The 22,194-nt window shown below is 34.8% G+C and overlaps 2 protein-coding genes across 2 annotated transcripts in view; one reads left to right on the top strand and one right to left on the bottom strand.

Annotated features, from left to right (window-relative positions):
* The window catches only part of GALK2 (galactokinase 2), a 149,092-nt gene extending 141,158 nt beyond the window's left edge, over positions 1-7,934 (top strand). Inside the window, exon 10 of the mRNA XM_074294461.1 lies at positions 7,418-7,934. Coding sequence (XP_074150562.1) covers positions 7,418-7,634 — 217 coding nt within the window. The 3' untranslated portion in view covers positions 7,635-7,934. The remainder of the gene's footprint in view (positions 1-7,417) is intronic.
* Positions 7,935-7,989: 55 nt separating this feature from the next.
* FAM227B (family with sequence similarity 227 member B) overlaps positions 7,990-22,194 on the bottom strand; it is a 312,350-nt gene continuing 298,145 nt past the window's right edge. Inside the window, exons 13-16 of the mRNA XM_074294460.1 lie at positions 12,458-12,541; positions 11,346-11,420; positions 10,028-10,097; positions 7,990-8,257 (exon numbers count right to left, since the gene is read on the bottom strand). Coding sequence (XP_074150561.1) covers positions 8,084-8,257; positions 10,028-10,097; positions 11,346-11,420; positions 12,458-12,541 — 403 coding nt within the window. The 3' untranslated portion in view covers positions 7,990-8,083. The remainder of the gene's footprint in view (positions 8,258-10,027; positions 10,098-11,345; positions 11,421-12,457; positions 12,542-22,194) is intronic.

The following is a 22,194-nucleotide window of genomic DNA, read 5'->3' on the forward strand; positions in this document are numbered from 1 at the left end:
TGAATGGCTTCTGGGAACATTGTCTGAGATTGGTCCTCTCTCGACAGCTGACAAATGTTTGTAGAATAAAAGATTTCTTTAATGGCAGCATAATTATTCTTCTTTGAAATCTCTATAATAACTCTTTATTATCATGTATTTAGATCTTTCATGAAGGCAGTAGTTGCTTTCTTCGCACATTTTCTCAATCTACTTTCTGATGACTTTGGGCTGAATGTGTATTAATCTGCATAACACCTGGGCTACCCTCAAACTAATTGGCTTTCTTGCTTGTTTCTGAAGGTCTTTTGTAAAAGTAGTGGAGGATCATGGCATAACTGAGATGTTCAGGTCTCTTAGGGATTGAGATTCTGTTTAAAGCTGAGACTCTTTGACTGGGAATAAATGGAATAAGCAGTATTTATAAAAGGTCGAGTTGAGACACTCAACTTTGTAAAGATATTTCATGAATTGTTTTGGAATTTATAGGCAGTGGGATAATATATACCAGTTGGACATGTAAGTAAGAAAGATAGAAATGACCTGGAGAGAACAGAAAGTGAAATCCAGGGAGCTTTCCAATAGCTGGGTGGATGTCATTTCCATTGTGAGAACAGAATAAAATGCTGCCTGTAATTAATAAAGAAAATACAATTAACCACTTGGCGCCGGTGGTTTGCCTCGTCCATTGCCACAGAGTCAGCATGGAAAGATTAAACTGAATGGTTCAGATGCTCATAAACCATATGTGTCACACAACCTGTTGAGAGAATTTGCCCAATGTTAATGAGCCCCTTTGCTGACGTCAGTATTTGTTCTCTAATTTCAGAAGAAGCTTCCGGAGTTTGTTTTATTGTAGGGATTATTTCATGAAACTATAGAGCATGTAGGAATGGGAGGAGACAAATAATTTCAGTTTTTGAAGAAAAGATGTGAAATAGATTGCACATTACTTCAACCAGACAAATCAGGTAGCGCAGGGACAAGGAAAGGTTTCCTCTGTTGTTTCTGATGCAGCATGGATGAGTAGTTAGTAGTTTTAAAAGCAGTTTAAGCTATTGGTTTGCTTTGTACAATTGCTGAGGTTCTCTCTCCTGAAAACATTAGTCAGGTTTGCCCTGTAAAGCAAATGCACTTGGATAATGGAGCCCGTGAGGCCAATTGGAAAGTTCTCTATTAACATGATTGAAGGTTGACCTTCCCCAGCTGTTCTATGCTGACTTGATTGGTGGGACAAAGAGGGGGAAGTGACTTGTGTGGGTGGAGTAGGAGGAGGAAATGGAGGCATTCTCCTGGCGGTGGAGAGAGAGGAAGGAGGTGTGGAGATTGCTAGATCTAATCCCCAGACTGCGACCTCAAGAGACCAAGAATAAAGATTTTTGGTGATCCTAACTCCGGCTGATTTCTGGGAAGACAGAGTTCCAGCACTGTAATTTCATAATTTTTTTTTGCATTTACTCATACATACATATGTTGTTTCCCTTTAGAGAAGGTAAGCTTCTTAAGAGCAGTGATTTTTTTCATTCTGTAGATCTCCAGTACCTAACATGGAAAACCTGGCATATATTGCCCCAGAATATATGCCTATTGATTGATTGATTGAGTTCTACCACTCAGAAACAAAAAAAAAGCCCTAAGATCTTTTTTTCCTAAGTTCCCCTTTAAAAAAAAAAATATATATATATATATATATATATATATGTGTGTGTGTGTGTGTGTGTGTGCGCGCGCGCGCACATACGTATATATATGTATATATATGCATATACATATACACATATACATTCACACACATATATGAAAATTCTGAGTTACAAATGAATTATATTTACAAATGTGCTTTTCTTCTAATTTTTCCTGACCTTTGTAAGATGAATCAATTAACTAATTCAATCAGTCATTAGTCAGTAAGCTTTTATTAAGCACATGTTATTGTGATCCTTCTCTGGGAGGAGGTTTCTTTTCTGTATAATCTTTTCCTCTATGAGCAGGTTTCTTGGGAGGCTTCTGGAGCCTCCAGCCAGCCTCTTCTTCTTCCTGAATCCTGGCTCTGAATCTCCTCCAGCTCTTGTCCTTCCCCAGTCCAGACTGCTCTCCAGGCTCAATGTTACCTCTTTATCCTCCCAGGGAATGGACTTGTGGGTACTCCCAGGGGCTTGTGGGAATTACTTACAACCAATGAACTTATTCCTCTTAGAATTCCTAAGGTGTAAACTCCCTTTAAAGGCCTGAGCCAAAGATCTGAGCCAGAGAACTGTCAAGTCAACCTGAGTTCTCACCTTGTCACTGTCCAGACAACCTGAGTTCTCACCTGGTAATCCTAACATGTTATGATATAGCAACCACCATTAACCAATATCACATACCGGATTTGGAAGTGAATTAGGTCTTTGATAGAGAAGTGGGTTTAGAAAATGACCCCCTCCTTTTTTTAAGAATGGAAGTTGAAGATCATAAACTATACTTGGAGGGAAGAAGGAAATAATTTTTTTTCTTTTGAAAAAAATAAAGTGTTAAGAAAAAGAGAAATAAAAAATCGGATCAAGTTGTTCCTTTCCACCATACCCTTCCCACACCACCTTTGGGAAACCAACTACAGACTATCAAACTTTTTTTTAATGTATTCCATGTAGCATTAGATGCTCTTTAATGTTTTTCAAGTGTTTCAAATAGACAATCCAAAAAAGAGACATTCACATATCACATCCAGGAAACAGATCTTGATGCATTGGGTATATGTCATTTATATAAGGAAAAGAGTATGTTCTCTTCTATTAAATACCAAAACACCAAGTTTCCCATCCTAAATGACATATTCTTACATACAGAAACAAATTTTTCTGCTCTCAATGGAATAAAATTAACACAAACAGTAATCCTAACACACACAGATAGTTCACAGATTTCTCTGTTCCTGAGTTTGTTTATTTTTTTACAGAGCAGATGATATCTTAGGTCTCTGACAACTTGGAAAACCTATAAATCCCTATCACATCCCCAGGCCCAGCCTGCCCAGTTTATTCTGAGGGCCCTAACCTAAACAGTGTCCCACTTGCTATTGATATTTGAAATTCATATCTACCTTTAGCACTTATACTAACTTGCTCCTTTCTCTGCTATTTCTTTTGAATGCTACAATCTTCCTGAATGTAGCACAGGTAGTGGAAAGAGTTTCTAAGTCCTTTCCTATAGCTGGGGGTCCTGCCATCTTTCTTCAGCTCCCTTCAGTCTCCAAGCTGAAGCTTTGCTTAAAAGCAGATATAGGAGGGCTCCTAGTAGTATAGTTTAAGTTCATTCTGTTGGTGGTGCTCTTGTTGGAATGACTGACTAAGATTGGACACAGTATAGAAATAAGGCCTAAAGGAACTGAAGGCCTATAGTTGTTTTGGAACTGCATAAGATTGAGTAGGTCCTTGGGGGACTGAATGGAAAACAGATCTCCCACAAAAATAAAACCTAAGCAACCTGTTTTATGACCTTAGCAGAAAGAAAAAGAAAAATAAGAGAAGGGTACATGAGTATTTCCCATATTTGTTAGGCTAGCCTTTTACCACCTTGTAGAGAAAATTATATAACAAAGAATCTAAAGAAAGGTCCAGAGGGGGATTAAAAAAAAAAAAACACAATGTAGTTTGATTTTTTTATTAGATTGCTAATTCTGTGCAACAAAGTTGATTTAATGAGAGAAAAAAATGCTTGAATTATAACAGAACTCTTTTAAATGAACAAAAAACACGTAAAATTTTATAAGAATAGTTAAATGTTAAATCAGAATTGATTGACAATACAAAAAGAACTTGAATCTAAGTCAATTATATCCTCACCACCACTTACTGGTTACATCAATCCTATCCTGAAAAGAATTATTTTGTTTTTTCTTGAGAAACACATTCACATATTTAATATCATTTTTGACACTTGTTGAAATTAGAAAAGATTTACTGCCATATTGTTTCCTAAGTTATTAGGAAAGTTGAATGACAAATTTTTATGGAACCCATTTTAAGTATGGGCCAGCAAAGGTTACGTGAGTTAAATTTCTATGTATCCTGAAAAAAATATTGCTCCAGACCAATTTTGTGACCATCTTTCTTATACCTATATGAATTATCTTGACCTTTCATTTTTGAACTGAAAAGAGCAGTTTGTGAACCACATGTACTTGGTTTCATTTGGAACTGAAAGTTGATTCTCCTTCCAGAGGAAGAGAGAATCAATATTGTTCATTCTTAGAGGGCTACTGACACAGTTTGCTACTGTCTGTCCATATTCTCACTCTTTTCAAATGAGGAGTACTTGCTTTATGCTTTTGAAAATATAAAAATATAATGGTTGACCATCTTTTTGCCTTTTGTCTTTTATTCAATCAGAAATTAAAAATGTGCTTTTTAAAGTGTGGTTATAGGAGTGTAGATTTAGAACTTTAGGGGATCTAGTTCAGTTTCCCCATTTTACAAGTGAGGAAAAGGAGGTCCACGGCAACAAGTAACTTGTCCTACATCATATAGATAGTAAGTTAGTGGAGGTCCAGGATTCAAACCCAGGTTCCCAATGTTGGTGGAGTGGGAAGATGTTAAGTGTCCCAGGACCTGAGTGACCTGCCTAGGTTGTTAGATCTCTCTGAACATCAGTTTATATATTTAAAACATTTAGAGGGAAAAAATGAATAAATCTTCTAATAATCTTAAGACATGATTTGTTCATTGGTCTTAAAATTAAACTTTATTTAGCAATCTCCCTCCCCTAGCATTTTTTTATATTTTCTGAAGGACTCATATACCAGAGCAGAGAGGACAGTAAAGATGGGGGATTTGAATATATCTGAATGGGCACAAGTACCACATGCTCCTGCACATGTGCCTGAGCTCTTCAACTGCAGGGCAGCCTCTGCGGACTCAAGTGCCAGCAGTTGAAGTACACCAGTCATACTTATAGACACACTTATATCGTGCTCACTTTTGGAAATTTGATCCCTGATGGTTTGGGGGTTATGGGGTTTTACCTTCCACTTAGCTCATTTCTAGGTTTTTTTGCAGTACAGTCATAGATTATTATGAGGAGTTTGGAGAAGCAGTGAGGAGTTTGTATTTATCTGAAACATCTTCAATCTCCTGTTTTAAAAAGTAGCCCATATGTCACAAGAGAACAGACATCCTAGTCAGATTCCTAGGTTACAGCCAAGTTCAAAATAACATGAAGATACTGTTTTTGGTGTAAGTTTCAGCCTCCAATATTCAAATGTAATTCAAATTAGAAAGAGAAAATATACTTTTAAAAATAAATGGTGGGGGCAGTCTCAGGGGGGATTTGCTTCTAGGGAACTTGCAGAACTGGGACAAAGCATTTGAATGGAAGACTAGAATCTAAATTCAGGATAGATGGGAACCAACATTTCAGGGTTTTTCAGGGGCTGCCAGTTCAGTTTTTCCTGCATTATCCTCTGCAGTGAGCTAGGCCTGGATATGTTGATGCATGCCATCCGTGGGATGGGAGCTTCAGATTGGCCCTCTTAACCTCCAGGTCATCCTGGATCCTCTGAGGCTTTTAAGGAATTTTCTTTATACAGAGGGCAACTACAGAAGGAAGAGATGGATGTTTTCACCACAGAAAGAAAACCAGTCTGCCTTTCTCTTTTTGAATAATAAAGTTCAGGAAATATAATGGATGATAAAAGCAAATTAAGGAAATTATTGGAGAGGGTAGGTGAGTTGGGGATAGAGAATTGCCACTGTGCAGTAATTCCAGTTTTATAATGTGGGGAGAGATGGCCTATTGATATTTTCCAAGAAATATAAAATAAAATGGGGCAAAACCATGTTGGTGGTATAGCTTTTAATTTGATACTAGTAAGGATCGCTAATATATGTTAGATTTTTATTGCAAGTTGGCCCATTAGGAGAGAAATTAACCTCATATACTTTGTTTTGGGGCTTATCACCTTCAATTCAAATCCTGGGTTTGAAACAGGATCTCTTTGATGATAACTAGAGCCAGCCCATGACTATTGGCTGCTGTACAGATTCGTGACATTTTATCTGATGATCTCTAATGCCTGTAGAATGTCTGGCCAGTGCCCAGAGACCTCAGAGAACAAAGGTATAAACCTATTGTGTCTATTACTTTATCACTAGAGATATTTTCACATAAGGGAAACTTGAATTTTCCTTGAGGAATTTTTTTTCTGTAAAATGATAATGTTTAATAATATATGCTATTATGATAGATTTCCTCAGTAAGAATCAAAGGTCATCTGCTATTTAGGATTGTTGGTTACATATAAAAAAATGAAAAAAAAAAAACCAACAATAATAATAGCATTTATATAGCATGTTAGGATTTACAAAATTTTTAATGTGTTATTCCATTTAGTCCTTATAAAAACAACCCTATGGCACAGTCACTATTATTATCATTATTGTATATAGGAGAAGGGACAAGAGGTTAGAGAGATTAATCATTCACACAATAACTAAATGTCTAATGCAGGATTTAAACTTAGGTTCTCCAACTGTGTTATTAAGTACTGTGCTAGGCACTGGTGAAACAATTAAAAATATAAATAAATGATATGCCATTATACACAAATAAATATAGGGAAATTGAGAGTCACTAGCAGCTGATGGGACAGGGTGAGCCTCCTTTAGCAGATTACATGAGCTGAATATTGAAGGAAACTGGATTTAAAAAGGCAGCAGTAAAGATGGAGTGCACTGTAAGCATGGAGTGCAAAAAGCGTGGAATGTTGTATATGAGGAAGTTCAAGACAGATTGAAAAGTATGAAGGGGAGTTGCTTAGGAGTAAGGATTGTTTCATTTATCATAGTTGTGCCTCTGGCACAGAATTTGGCGGATAGTCTAGGTTTAATAAATACTTATGATTAATAAGTGTGCAGAAGTAGACTGGAGTCAGTTTGTTAAGACCTTTAATGTCAGAGGAATTTGTATATAGAATCACAAATCTCAAGAACAAAGTAGGGGAACAAAGAACCTTTCCCTGAAGAAAAAAAATAATTTTTGAGAGAGTGCATATGGGCTTTAAATTGTGATTTGCCATTGCTTAAAGCCATCTTCTAGTTGATGCAGGTGTAACTGCTCATTATTTCTGTTCATTCTTCTGTCTTCTCCTTTTTCTCCTGTTAGTCCATTATGTCCCTTTGATGGCAAGACTACAGAATATTAAGACTACAAAGACTCTTTTTTTAGAGCTGATGAAAGCCATGGCCTTGTGGACTGCCAGTGCCAGCCAAAACTGGGGATTAACTTTAGTAACAAATCAACAACTAGAATGTCTCAGGTCCTATAACCTTTCCCAAATGCTGAAAGCACATATATATGGGTTTTTTCCTGAGAATTTGGCCAGCCATAGATGTTCTTGTGCTTGAAGACAAATAGCTCTTGTTAATTGACAGTTTCTAAATTTTTTTTCTTATTATTGTAGGCAGTTTGGGGCTCAAGGGTCACGACTGACTGGAGCAGGATGGGGAGGCTGTGCTGTATCATTGGTACCTACTGACAAGCTGCCTGACCTTCTAGCAAATGTACAAGAAGCTTATTACCAAAGCAACAAGGGCATGTTAGCTGTGGAGAAGCGGTGTCTGTTTGCTACCAAACCTGGAGGTGGGGCTTTGGTTTTCCTTGAGGCCCAAACAATGTAAGAATCGCAAAGAAACTATTTAGGGCATTTAGGAACTGGCAGGACTTCCTATGCCACGGTAAATTAATCCCCTTTCTGTTTTCTATTATGGTGAATGTTTGCTATTATCAAGATATATTTCCAAAGAAATTGTTGAAAGCTCTCTGCATTTTATAATGAACACTTTTTTCCTTCTTAAAAATGCTTGTTACAATTAATGTCCAAGATATTGCTGGGATGTACCTTTTTAATGACTGATGATTAAGTGAACCTTACCAATGTGAAAATGTCAGAGATTAAAAGATCAGTGATGCAAATAAAATCATGCGTACCTCATATGTTCTTGTTTTCTCCTGTACACCACTGACACCAAGATGTGTTGAAAAGTAAATAAAATTTATTATTATAATTAAACTAAGGCCATGAAATGGTTGAGCTTTTTCTCAGGGTAAAATACATACACATTTATTACTATGGATTAACTGGCTCTTTCTCATGTTGAAGCTTAATTTTTTCATCTTCAGCATAATGAATAACACGAAAGGAAGGTAGAGAAGCCAAAGCAGGGATTGAGGCTACGGCGGCGGCGGCAACAGCTGATGGTGATCTAGTTAACTCATAATTTTCTGATCTTTGTTCTTGACGCTGTTCAGACAATGAATTGAAATACATGCAAATGTTCAGAAGACCTTCTTTCACTTTGAGGATGTTAGTATAAGATTATGCTTCTCCTTCCCATTTCCCCCCTCAAAAAAAGTTCCAAATGGGGGTGAGGGTAGATGTTTTCTAACATATAGCTGGTTGGGAACAGGTAAGATTTAAGGAATCAAGGGATCCAAGGACTCTCTTTGGATTTGTGTTTAGGATATGGTGTAGTTTTACAAATTAAATGTCTGACTTTTGGTTGAGATGATCTCAGATTGTCCATTTTTATTTATAGTAAAAGTAGTAAATTGAAATAATTACATGCATATGTGCTATGCCTCTTTTTAATTTTTCTATTTTTTTCCCCTGAGGCTGGGGTTAAGTGACTTGCCCAGGGTCACACAGCTAGGAAGTGTTAAGTGCCTGAGATCACATTTGAACTCCGGTCCTCCTGAATTCAGGGCTGTTCCTGAGCACTGTTCCACCTAGCTGCCCAATTTTCTCTGTTTTTGTCAAGCACACCACTTCCAGTCATAGAGGTTTGCAACTTCTTAATCATTCTTGACTCCTCTGCTCACTGCTTTCCCACACATCCGATCACATTTGCCAAACAGTGCAGTTGATTCTACCACCATGCTATCCCATCCATCATCGCCCTTCTCTCTGCTCACATACAAGGTCACTTTCCTGCTTCAGGCCTTTATCATAACTTTAATTTGTGCCTCCTAATTGGTATCTGTTTCTTAGTCTCCCAGTCCACCCTCCACACAGGGCCAAAGTGATGTTCCTCTTGTACAGATTCAGCCATGTCACTCTCCTGATTCCCTGTTCCTTTTAGAACTACATATAGACTGAAAGGTCTTCAGAATCTTGCCAGGAACCAAACTGCTCTGCGTGATGGTTCTCACAGAGCACTTGGTCATCTGTCTCGAAGCCTTTGCATGGGATTGTACTAGGTGTCTAAAATGATCTCTCTCTCTCTCTCATGCATCTATGGCTCAATAAAAGATATACCTGTAGCTATTAGAGATGAAAGTGATCATGAATAAGATTGTGTTTGGGCATATGTTATCTGCGTTTCTTTCAGTTCTTAGAGAAGAAGGGATAAAGGAACTGGGCCTTCTGAAAAAAAGTTTTGGACAGGCATTCTAGGTAGATTGATAGCATGGGGGAGTCTGACCAGAATGGGTAGTTCGTACCTCCAGTAGAGAAAGGCCCAACAACCAGCAGTGGGTTAGATTTGATGGGGATAGACAATGGGAAGCTAGCTAGTCTTTGATTGTTGTGCCCAAGGGAGTGATGTATGTGATAACTAAAGTTTACCCTTTCCTGATAGTATATGATACAGTATTCTTTATTTTTAAGATAGTTCCTTAGATATTGGAACTCAAGAAGGACAGTGTGAGGATCATTCAGAATTACTGTGATGAAGCACAGGAAAAAGGAAGGAGAAAGAAAAGTTTGGTTGAGAAAGATGTAGCTTTAAGATCTGCATCAAATAGAATTTTCAAAGGGCTATCTTAGAGCTACTGAAATTCTACATCTAGATAATTAGCAACTATAAGACAAGAATAGTTTTGAATCAATTTTTTTTTCCTTCCAAAGACTAGAGAAGGGAGATTGAGGCTTTTTACTGACTCATACTTAGCCATATCACCCCATTGTGATTTGGATATTAGAAATAATTCAGATTTATTCCCATTTTAAGTAGATTATTTGGAAACTGTGGAGATGGAATTCTCGATCCTACATATAAAAAGGAAAACATACCAGTTTCTCTAAATATTTTAGACAATCACTCATAGCTTTTTCTGGTCTCCGTCGGGCTTTGTTTTTCAGCCTAATAGCAGAATAAAGAAAACAGAATAATAAACTACAATGGCATCATCCTCACATGTATGTTTTTTAATAGCAACAAATTGCTTCTGCATTAATATACTACCATCTTAATTTTTAACCGGCTTGAGAATGAATAAAGAGAAAAATAGGACAAAGGTAAAAAAAGTGAGGGAGAGGAAGTGAAATACAAAGGATGATGGGTAAGGAAGAAGGCAGCTAGATATGAATAGGAATTTGGAGAGATGATAGCTAAGAAGGTATGTAAATTGAAGATAAAGAGAAAAAACAAAAGCTCATAAATTCAAATTCAAAGTTTAAAAAATTTCTTGTGCATTGTGAGAAATTTCTGCTTTTTATTCAGCAAATGGAAAAGAACTTAATTCATCAAAATGTAAATTTTACACACACACACACACACACACACACACACAACACAGAAAGAGCTAATACATATAACTTGTTTTTCCTTTTAAGCATGTAACTCAATGAGTTACTACTTTCAAAATTGTCTTGACTGTTTCTTTATAAATTTGCTTTTGTTTCCTTAAAATAAAATGATTCTCTTTCTTTCCTTCCTTCTTCCCTTCCTCATTTTCTTTCTATTCCTTTGCTATCTCCCTTCTGTCTTCTCCGACTCTTCTTTGAAGAGGTGGGTCACTTAATGGTATAGTTGGCAATTGAATTGATCAGCATTCTTAAGTATTTCAAAGTTTTTTCTTTTCTTTTATTTTTTTTTAAAGCTTCATTAATTCATAATCAGACCTCTTACAAATCTAATTTCTAAAAGCAATTAATCAAATAAGACATTCTCTTTTTAAAAGGGATAGTGTGTTTTTCCTCCAGAGAGGACAGAGAGAAGTAATTAACCTTATGGGTTACTTTTTTCCAGTTCCTATTATAGACAGCAAAGGAGAAAAGAATAGAGTGGTAATGAAATTTATAGTAAAGATAAGTAAGGAGAGTAGGTGAGAGTGTCAATCAAAGAAATAAAAGTATTCACTTTAATGATACTACAGATGATATCTCATCAAATAACTGAGTTGGGTATATTTCTATTTCTATTATTGGATACATTTTTTTACTTAAAAAATTTAATAATTGCTTTTTATTTTCAAAATATATGCAAAGATAGTTTTCAACATTTACTCTTACAAAATCTTGTGTTCCAAATTTTTTTACCTCCTTTCCCCTCTTCTCTTCCCTGACATAGCAAGTAATATTGGATAAATTTTTGAATGAAAAAACAAACCTTAGAAAGTTCTTGTTAAATTCCAGTTGCTTATTTTTAAGTGCTTTTAGCTCTTCTTTAATAGTTTTGAATTTTCTGTAAAATAAATGGGGGGGGTATAAAGATTTAAAATTATAATTGGGAAACAATATTAGTAACAAACTGGATATTAAATTCATTTTGGAAATGTTTCTATAGAACTTTATTCCTTCATACTATCTTTTATAAAGTCTAAATTCATCCCATGTGCCAGGAGACTCATGCCCTGCATTGCTGCTGCTGTTTATATCCCTTCCTTAAGAGTGAAATGACTAATGCTGAATTTCCTGACCTTATTATTGCTCTACAGGGAGGGAGTGGTTGTACAGGAAAGAAAAACCAGGCAATTTAGTAGACTAAATTCTATATAATTTCCATCCCTTTGGCCCATTGCGGACTATTTTGCCTAGTGCTCCACTCACTTCTGCCACATAAATGTGACATTTTAACCTCTATTCTAGGGGCTGTTTAAAATCTAGGCCCTAACGCATTGCATTTTAGAAAAGTCCTCTCCCAGGCCTTTTTGGTACCAGTATAAGTTCTCCATTCTTCAGCCAAATTGTAGATCACAACAGTTCCAGCACATTAATTGCTGTCAATTTTCTTTTTTCTCTGATTTTTTCCTTATATTTTTCATTAAGGCTATAGCCCTTCAGATGAAAAAACTGGTATCCCCCTTTCATTTGCCCACCTGCCATAACAGTATCTTTTCAAAGGAAAATTATGCCTTTGATAGGTACCAAAAGAAAGAATTGACTAATTAATCAAAAAATGAGGAGCTGACCTATTTCAAAAGCTCTTACCTTGGCCTTGGGAACATATATATATACACATACACACATATACATACATACTTATATATGCATATATGTGTGTGTGTATATATATATTTATATATATATACACACATATACACATGAGCACACACACAATATATGTTCCTCTGTATTTCACTTTGTTTATTTAAATGCATTATTCTGAAGAGCCCATGACACCAAAAATGTTAAATACTATCTCTTAGATGATTTCTAAGCTTCCTTTATCTCCAACACACTATGCTATTCTAATTTTTAAAAAGTAACAGGCAAACTTACACTTTATAAGCAGCTTTGTTTCTGGCCAATATTTTTTTGCTTTCTGCTACAGCGTCACGATATGTTGGCTTCCGCTCTGCTATTGTATAATTACAGTTAAGGATCTCTGATTTGAAACATTTTGGGAAGTTAATTAGTACATTTGATGAAAACTGGTAATTACTATCCAAAGGGGCCCTCGAAAGACAAGATCATAATCGATTCCTTGGAAATCAAATGAGCAAAGCCATGTGATTCTGACTTAATAAGGTCACAAAAGCATGTCACCATTATGATCATGTCGCTGAGTTGCTGTTTACCTTCATGAAAGTGTTTAGTCAATAAGAGTATCTCCTCCAGGTCCTCAGAAAAGAACAGGCCTATGGAGGTCAGCCTCTACATTTAGATTATGTTGTAAAACTAAGAATCTTTTGTAGGGATATTTGCACAAAGGAAGAACTCTTTCCCCCAAGGAATGGGGGCTTAGTTCTGTCTCCATATATTTGGGGTGTGATGGAAAGTGACAGTGATAAAAGGACTCCTGTGGTGTGTGGGATGTTTTGTTGACATGGCCACAATAACCATTTATTTTCTGTCACCAAAATTCCATATCCTTAAAGGAGATACTAACCAGGCCCTTAAAAAAATTCTGCCTCAGACCATTCCCATTAAATTTTGTTTGCTTATGTATAATAATTGAGCCATTTGAGGTCTCAAATTCTACAGTTGTACTCCTGTTATTATCTTGGTTTACCTGATGTTGAAATACTTTACAGGCTGAAATTCAAATGCTTTTCTAGATCCTCAGTCATGGATCAAAAAGGCATTTTTAATCTAATCTTCATTTTTATTATGCCTCCTTTCTTTCTGTGGCGCTAGAAACATAGAGTAACACTAGGTGAAAGCCATTTTCTGCCTTCTAGTAACCTTCATAGTTTATGGCTAAATATAGTCTACTTTTGAGAATTAAATAAGTGTGGATATCTCCTTCCTAAGCTGTCATTTGCCACTCTGTTTAGGCTTTGTTTCTTGGAGACATCTTTCCTTCTTAAGTGACTTAGAAATAGTCCAACTCTGGTGATGCAGGGAACATAGAACAAGCCTCAAGGACTGAAGGGAAAGGCTTATAACTGCTGTGGCTATGATTAGCAGTGAGAAGCGCCTTTGACATCAAGAGCATTACAGAAAAATGATCAGAATTATGAGTATATAATGAAAGCTTAAGAAAAATGAACAATCATCCAAAGAAAAAACATTTTAATTCTTTGTGTTTAAGAGTTATTCTCCTCTCATGGATTTATAAATGTTTGGTACATTTTCAACATAATAGTTCTTTATCTTTTTTTAAATGCAACCTTTCAGCCTTATTTTCCATATTATCACTTTGTGTTGTCTCTGAGTTTTTCTGTATTGGCCTTGTGTTATTCGGGCCTGTTTTTCAGGTATTAAGCCCTGTGTTTCTCAATGATAATAGGTGCATATTGATATAGGCTAATGTGGACTCTGAGAAAAACTGTATGTTTTTCCTAAATATCATGGAAATAGTCTTAGGGTTTTCTTGCAGAGGTTTGCAGAATCTTGTTAGGAGCCATGGGGGCAGACTGATAATCTATGTCATCTCTGACTCCCCTTTACAGCACTGGCTCTTTTTTCATTCATATCTCTTCCCATATACTCGTTTGCCATGTTTGAATTGGAATGCTCCCCATTGCTATTTCCAATCTACCAATCTCTTAGTAATGACTCCTTTTTTGAAGTTCATTCAATTCATATTTATTATCCAATCAAGATTCTGGCAGGTGTTATCTACCAGTACTTAGGATACTGCCCTTCCTTCCTTAATTCAATGACTAGCACATATATACATATTTTTTCTCATCAACTTCTGTCCTCATACCCGGGAACTTTAACATACATATTGATCCTGCCTCAAACATCTTAACTTCTTAGCTCCTCAGTTTATGAATTTCTCATGATTAACTATATACAGAGATAGTCATATCTTCTATCTTTTCATCTCGCCATCACCCTCATATGTTCATGAACTCTGAAATTTCTTTATCTTATTATAATCTTTTATCATTACATATTTCCTGCTACATTATGACTTCTAAACCTATTCTTCATTAACCCTGTAACTTCTAGGACATCACCCCTGCATTGGCTTCTCTTGGGTTGCTCAACAGAGCTAGAAAGAAAAAGCATGAAAGTGTATTATCTGGAACATTACATATTTATGTCACATAATATCAACTGTGTTCTCACCACAGCAAGGTGGTTCTTTTACATCTTCCTAATTAATTCACTATCCCATTCATAAAAGCAGCTTTTCCAAAACTTTTCAATCTTGCTCATATTTCTTAAGGCTCCTCCTTCTTCCATGCTCTCAAATCTTACTTGTCCTTCCTTGTCTACACTAGCTACTTCTTTGTTTCTTACAAATTAAATTCTAGGCACTGTGCTAGCTTCTGATAATACAAAGTTATTTATTTACTTATTTATAATACATATTGCTTTAATGAATCACATTGGGGAGAAAAATCAGAATAAAAGGGAAAAACTATGGGAGAGGGAAAAAACAGAAAAAAAGATGTGAACATAGCATATTCAATTTCCATAGTTCTTTTTCTGAATGCAGATGGAATTTTCTATCTAAAGTCTCTTGTGATTGTATTGGATCACTGAACCACTGAGAAGAACTAAGCCTTTCATAATCAATCAAGTTACTACCTTTAAGGAATATACAGTCTAATGTAAAAAACAACATATATATTTATATAAGTTTATACAGAATATCAACAGGAATAAAAAGTAGTTTGTAAAGAATAAAATGTAGCAGCAGGGACCAAAGTTAAATTTTATCATTACCATAAGTCTTAGTGGTTCAGTTATGTTCAATTTTTATTAAACCCATTTAGGGTTTTCTTAGCAAAGATACTGCAGGGGTTTGCCTTTTCCTTCTCTAGCTTATTTTGCAGATGAGGAAACTGAGACAAACAGGATTAAAAAACTTGCCCAGGATCACACTCAGTATCTAAGATCAGATTTGAACTCAGGACAAGGAGTCTCCCTAACTCCAGGCCACTGCATCACCTACAGAATGTCAGATTAGACAAGTTTTAAGTGTGACTGGATGATCACAAAAGAAGACTGGAAAGGGTAAGGAAGAAGAAGATACTGAGAGGGAGGGGAAAAATGGAGAAAATTATCTCATTAATGGAGTGTTCAAGGTAGTTTATAGTGGAGGATCAGATAACATTTGAATCTCAATTTCATCGGAATTGGTTAAAAAAAAGGAAGAATATACCTACTAACAATTGAGTACAAAATATATCTTATCCAAGAGAGAAACAGGAAGCAAAGGGGTTTAACAAAAGCACTGGGAAAATAAGAGGGACAATAGGTTAAGGGTAGCAGTAGTCAAAAGTAAAACATATATTAAATGGGCCAGGGAAAAAAGAGAAAGTATAAAAAAACAGGATGGAGGAAAATACACAATTAAGAATCATAACTGTATAAATTCATCCATAAAATGGAACAAGAAGAATTCTAATGAATTCTAATTCATAGAATGAATTAAAAACTAGAATTCAGCAATATGTTGTTTACAAAATATACACTTCAAAAAGAAAGACTTACATGGTTAAAATAAGGGACTGTAGCAGAATCTGTTAGGCTTTAGATGAAGCAAAAAGGGCAAGAATAGCAATCATGATTAGTGACAAAAAAAAAGCAAAAATTTACATAATTAGAAGAGGTAAGGTAAAAACAGATGGGCTATATATATATATATATATATATATATATATATATATATATATAATATTCAATTGAATATATTCAATATAAATACATATTGAATTTACAAAAATTGACCATAAATTAGGGCATAAAATTTCACAAATTCAGAAAAATAGAAACATAAAACACATGGTTTACCAAAATTAATGCAATTAAAATTACATTCAATAAAAGGCCTTTGAAATAAAAGTTAAAAGTTAATTGGAAACTAAATATCTCAATCTTAAAAAAATAGTTGGATCAAAGAAAAAGTCATATCAACAATTTCATTAATGATGTGAGATGCAGCCAAATCAGTACTTAGGAGAAAATTTATATCTCCAAATCATTAATTAAAAAAGAGAAAAAAATTAAATAGGCATGCAAAAAATAGAAAAACAAGTTAAAGATCCCCAAATAAACACAAAAATAGAAATTTTAAAGGTATTAACAATATTGTTTTTTTTTTAAAAGCTTTGACTTAAATAATAGTAAGAGCTAAGTTTTTGAAGAAAAAATAAGCTATTAGATACTTTGACAAAGGGAAAAGGAGAAAATTAACTTATCAAAAGTTAATTGATAATTGATAAGGAAAAGCAACAATGCAGAACTATTTTGCCCAACTTTTTGCAATATAACTGACAATGTAAATAAAATGCATTATTTTAGTTATATATATAGTTATAAAAACTATAAATGGCCTGGATGAACATTTAGAAAACTTAAGTAATCTTTCAGAAAAAGAAATCATACAAATCATAAATTAACTCTCAAAGAACAAAACCCCAGGATCAGTTGTATTTACAAGTGAATCCCACAAAAGATTCTACCAATACTACATAATCTCTTTAAATCTGTGACACAGTTTATGGTCTTGATACCTAAATCAGAAAGAGTTAAAACAGAAAAACAAAACTATAGACCAATATCCTTAATGGATATTGATACAAAAAACCCCAAAGGATTAGCAAAAAACTACATTATATCCCAGAAATAATTTATTATGATCAGACGGGAATTTTATTGGGAATGTGGATTTGTCTTAATATTAGGAAAGCTAAGAAAACATAACAGGCCATGGTAAGAAAAACAACAAAAATTATATTTCTTCCAAAAGATGCAGAAAAGACTTTTGATAAAATAGAATACAGTGCCTATTAAAACAACACAACACACTAAAAAACAGGAATAAGTGCGGCTTTTCTTAAAATAAGTTGTATCTTTTAAAAACCAAAAGCAAATATTATCTGTATTATACAGTATAAGCCATAAGCTATTCCAATAAATTTAAAGGTGAAGCAAGGATGTCCATTATTACCATAACTATTCAATTTATAGTTGAACTAGGCATAATACTGATATACTAGACATAATACTAATATAATACTGAAAAAATACTAGATATAATACTAAAAAAAAAGAGAAAGAAATTGAAGGAATAAACACAGGAAACAGAACTATTGTTTTCTGCAGATAAAGAGATGGAGAACCCTAGAGAGAGACAATTAAAATAACTGAAAAAATTAACAAATAAAAGTTGCAGTTTATGACATAAATTTATACAAATTAACATTTTTTTTTTGTATATTACCAATGAAATTCAGCAGGAAAAAAAATACAAAGATTCTATTTAAACTACAAATAGCTAGTATAGATCAGAAATATACTGAAAGTATATGATTACTGAGGATTCTTTACAGCAAGAGAGACCTAAATATGTGGAGAAATGTTTTAATTATATGTTTAAGTGTTTTAATTTAATTTTAATTGCTCATGGGTTTGTTGCTTGAACAGTTGTTTCAGTCATGTCTCTCAATGAAAATCTTTTAGAGTTTTCTTAGCAAATATCCGGGAATGAATTGCCATTTCTTTCTCCAGATCATTTTACAGATGGAGAAACTGAGGCAAACAGGGTTAAGAGACTTGCCTAGGTTTATACAGCTAGTGAGTATGAGGTTGAATTTGAACTCAGGAAAATAAATCTTCTTAACTCCAGGCCCAGCACTCTATCCACTGCACCGTCTAGCTATTCTTGCTGAAGTCAATTAAAATGACAAGACTAGTTAAATTAATTTACTTATTGACTACCGTGCTTATCAAACTACCCAAGGGCTCTCTCCAGTTCTGATCTGTGTCTAGTCACTAGATCCAGATAGCTGTTGTAGAAGAGAACTTAAGGCTGGTGACTTTGAAGAGCTATATCTCATTTAATTCCAACTTACTCACATATCATGGATGTCACAGTCCTCTTTGAGAATGAAGGGTAAACAACAATCAAACTATCAGAAAATAAATTTATAGATCTTGAAAAAATAACAACAGAATTCATGTGGAAGAACAAAAGATCAAAAATATCCAGGAAATCAATGAAAAAAATGGCACCTAGCAGTAACAGACCCCAAAGTATATTACAAAGCTGTAACTATTAAAGCAATTTAGTATTAGATAAGAAACAGAGACTGTCTGATTAGTGGAACTAATTTGATATGCAATATATAGAAGCAAATGAACACAATAACCTATTGCTAGCTTAACCTAAAGATCACAGCTAATGGGACAGAATGGACTTTTTGATAAGAATTTTGGGAAAACTGGAAAATAATCTGATACAGACGCAATGTGGACCAACATGTCATACCATATAATCACATAACTTCTAAATGGATACATGATTTAGACACATAAAGGGTAATGTCACAAACAACTTAGTGAAACGTGGAAAAAATTACTTATCAGATCTATGGATAAGGGTCTTCTTTCATAACCAAATAAGAGAGAGAGATCACAAAAGGTAAAGTGGACAATTTTGTTACATACGGTTTTTTTGGTGTTTTTTTTTTTTTTGCATAACCAAAACCAGTGCAGACTAAAATTTGAAGGAAGCAGGAAACAGGAAAACTTTGCAACAATTTTCTCTGATAGAATTACTATTTCTAAAGTAATATGGAAAATTAAGTCAAATTTACAAGAATCATTCCACAATTAATAAATGGTCAAAGTATATGATGAGCAAGTTTTTAGAGGAAGAAATCCAATGTATCAATAGGCATATGAAAAAATGTTCCACTCAGAGAAATGAAAATCAAAACAACTGAGGTAACACATTATATTCATCATAATGGTTAATATATTGTTGATGTACTTTAATGTACTGTTGGTGAAGTTATAAATCAGTCTAATCATTGTGTAAAGCAATTTGGAATATGCTCCCAAAGCTTGTATATCTTGTTATGCATCAATACGCTTACTAGGTCTATACTCCAAAGAGATCAAAGCAAGAGAAAAGGGATTATGCATACAAAAATATCTTAATAGCTCTTTATGAGGACGCAAAGATCAGCAATTGAAGTGATACCCAGCAACTGAGGAATGATTGAACAAGTTATGGTCTTTGAATGTAATGGAATACTATTTTGCTGTAAGAAATGAGGAACATTTCTAAGATATATAGAGAATGATATATAGAGAATTAACTTAAATTTATAGGAATTCAAGCCATTCTTCAATTAATAAATGGTCAAAGGATTTTCAGATGAAGAAATTAAAACCATTTCTAGTCATATGAAGAAGTGATCTAAATCATTATTAATCAAAGGAATGCAAATTAAGATAACTCTGAGATACTACTATTGGAGTCTCAGATTGGTTAATATGACAGGAAAAGATAATGACAAATGATGGAGGGGATGTGGGAAAATTAATACATTTGTTGATAAAATTGTGAACAGATCCAACCATTCTGGAGAGCAATTTGGAACTATACTCAAAAGGTTATCAAACTCTGCATACTCCTTAATCCAGCAGTGTTGCTATTGGGCTTATCTCCCAAAGAGATCTTAAAGGAGGGAAAGGGACACACATGTACAAAAATGTTTGTGGCAGCCCTTTTTATAGTGGCAAAGAACTGGAAACTGAGTGGATGCCCATCAATTGGATAATGGCTGAATAAACTATGATATATGAATGTTATGGAATATTATTGTTCTGTAAGAAATGACCAGCAGGATGATTTCAGAAAGGCCTGGAGAGACTTACATGAACTGATGCTGAGTAAAGTGACAAAACCAGGAGAACATTATACATGGCAACAACAAGATTATGAGATGATCATATCTGATGGATATGGCTCTCTTCAAAAATGAGATGATTCAGACCAGTTCCAAGATCTTGTGATGAAGCGAGCCATCTATACTCAGAGAAAGGACTGTGGGGACTGAGTCTGGTTCATAACATAGCATTTTTATGCTTTTTGTTGTTGTTTGCTTGCATTTTATTTTTTCATTTTTTCCCCGGTTTGACTTGATTTTTCTTGTGCAGAACACACACACATATGCATAGATTGGATTTAACATATATTTCTACCATGTTTAACATATATTAGACTATATGCCATGTAGGGGAGAAAAATTGGAACATAAGGTTTTGCATGCATATGTTTTGAAAACTAAAAAGCTTTAACAAAAATTTTTTAAAAATAAATGAGAAAGAGGATGGTCTTGGAAAAACCTCAGAAACTTATATAAACTGATTCAAATTAAAGCAAACAGAATTAGGAGTACCATTTATATATAATAACAATACTGTAAAAATAATAAACTTTGAAAGACTTGGAAACTATGTTCAATGTAATGGCTGATCAAAATTCTAAAGGACTGATAGACAAAACATGCTGTTTACCTCCAGAGAAAGAGAAAAGCAAGCTAATTAACAAAGAACACAAATTGTAGCATATTTTATTCTCTTTTTATCTTTTCCTTTTTTCCATTTTGGACAAGACCAGTGCAAGAATTTGTTTTGCATGACCAGACATATGTATTCATGTGTGTGTGAATATATATGTGTGTGTGTGTGTGTGTGTGTGTGTATGGGTTTTATTTTTCTTATCTTCTCAATGGGTAGGGAAGAGAAATAATTCAGAACTGAAAATAAATTTGCATCTTTTGCAGGAAGAATTTCCTAGTTTTTCTCAATGATTTCCCACAGAAGTTACCTCCAATTTAACCTCTATATGTCTTGTTTGTACATAAATTATTTGTATGTGAAGTCTTGGGGAGGTGACTATTCTTGTCCTCCTTTGTATGCCCAAATATTCAATACAGTACCTGGCACATATATTAGGTGCTTAAAAACTGTTTGTTGAGGACAAAAATCTGAATTTGGACCCTTTAGAAGAACCTGTGCTGCTGGTCCACTCTCTTGGGAATTTCAGGAGCTTCTCTTTTGGGAGACCGGTGCTGTTTGATATCTTAAGGTTGAGTGCAGAAACCATTCTAAGTGACTACCTTTGTTCTCCCTCTAGAGTCTGAGCCCAGTATTTACTATTCTCTCTCTCATTGCAGTATGGTCAAAAATATGCTTTAGTGGCTGAATGGAGGATGGATTAGAGTCGGGAGAGATTTGAGACAAGCAGGCCCCCCAGCAATCTACTGTAATAAGTAAGGTGTGAGATGATGAGCGCTTACACTACTTGGTGGCAAGGAGAAGGCGAACTCAAGAAACGTTGTAAAGCTGAAATTGGCCATGGCAACATATTATATATGAGGGGTGTGAGAGGGTAAGGAGCTAAGGATGACACTTAGATTGTGAGCCGGTGGGACTGGAGGATGAGGAAGTAGGGAAGGTAAGAGAAGGGGAGGGCACCTAAGCGGAAAGGATGAGTTCCATTTTGGACATGTTGAGTTTAAGAGGAGGACTGGACAAGGCAGTTGGAGATGCAAGAATGGGGATCAGCAGGGAGGTTGGGGCATAGAGATGTCAGAATGATCAGCCCAGAGATGGTAATTATATCCAAAGAAGCTGATAAGATCACTAATTCAAGTAGTATAGAAAGAGAAGAGAAGACAACTCAGTACAAAACCTTGTGGAACACATACCATTCATTGATGATGTGATTTTGATGAGAATACAGAAAAGGAAATTAAAGAGTAAGGGGAGTGAGAAGGAGAAATCCTAACCTGAAAACCCAAAAAAGACAGTTT

The sequence above is a fragment of the Sminthopsis crassicaudata genome, chromosome 2 (genome assembly GCF_048593235.1).
Source record: "Sminthopsis crassicaudata isolate SCR6 chromosome 2, ASM4859323v1, whole genome shotgun sequence".
Classification (NCBI taxonomy): Eukaryota; Metazoa; Chordata; class Mammalia; order Dasyuromorphia; family Dasyuridae; genus Sminthopsis; species Sminthopsis crassicaudata.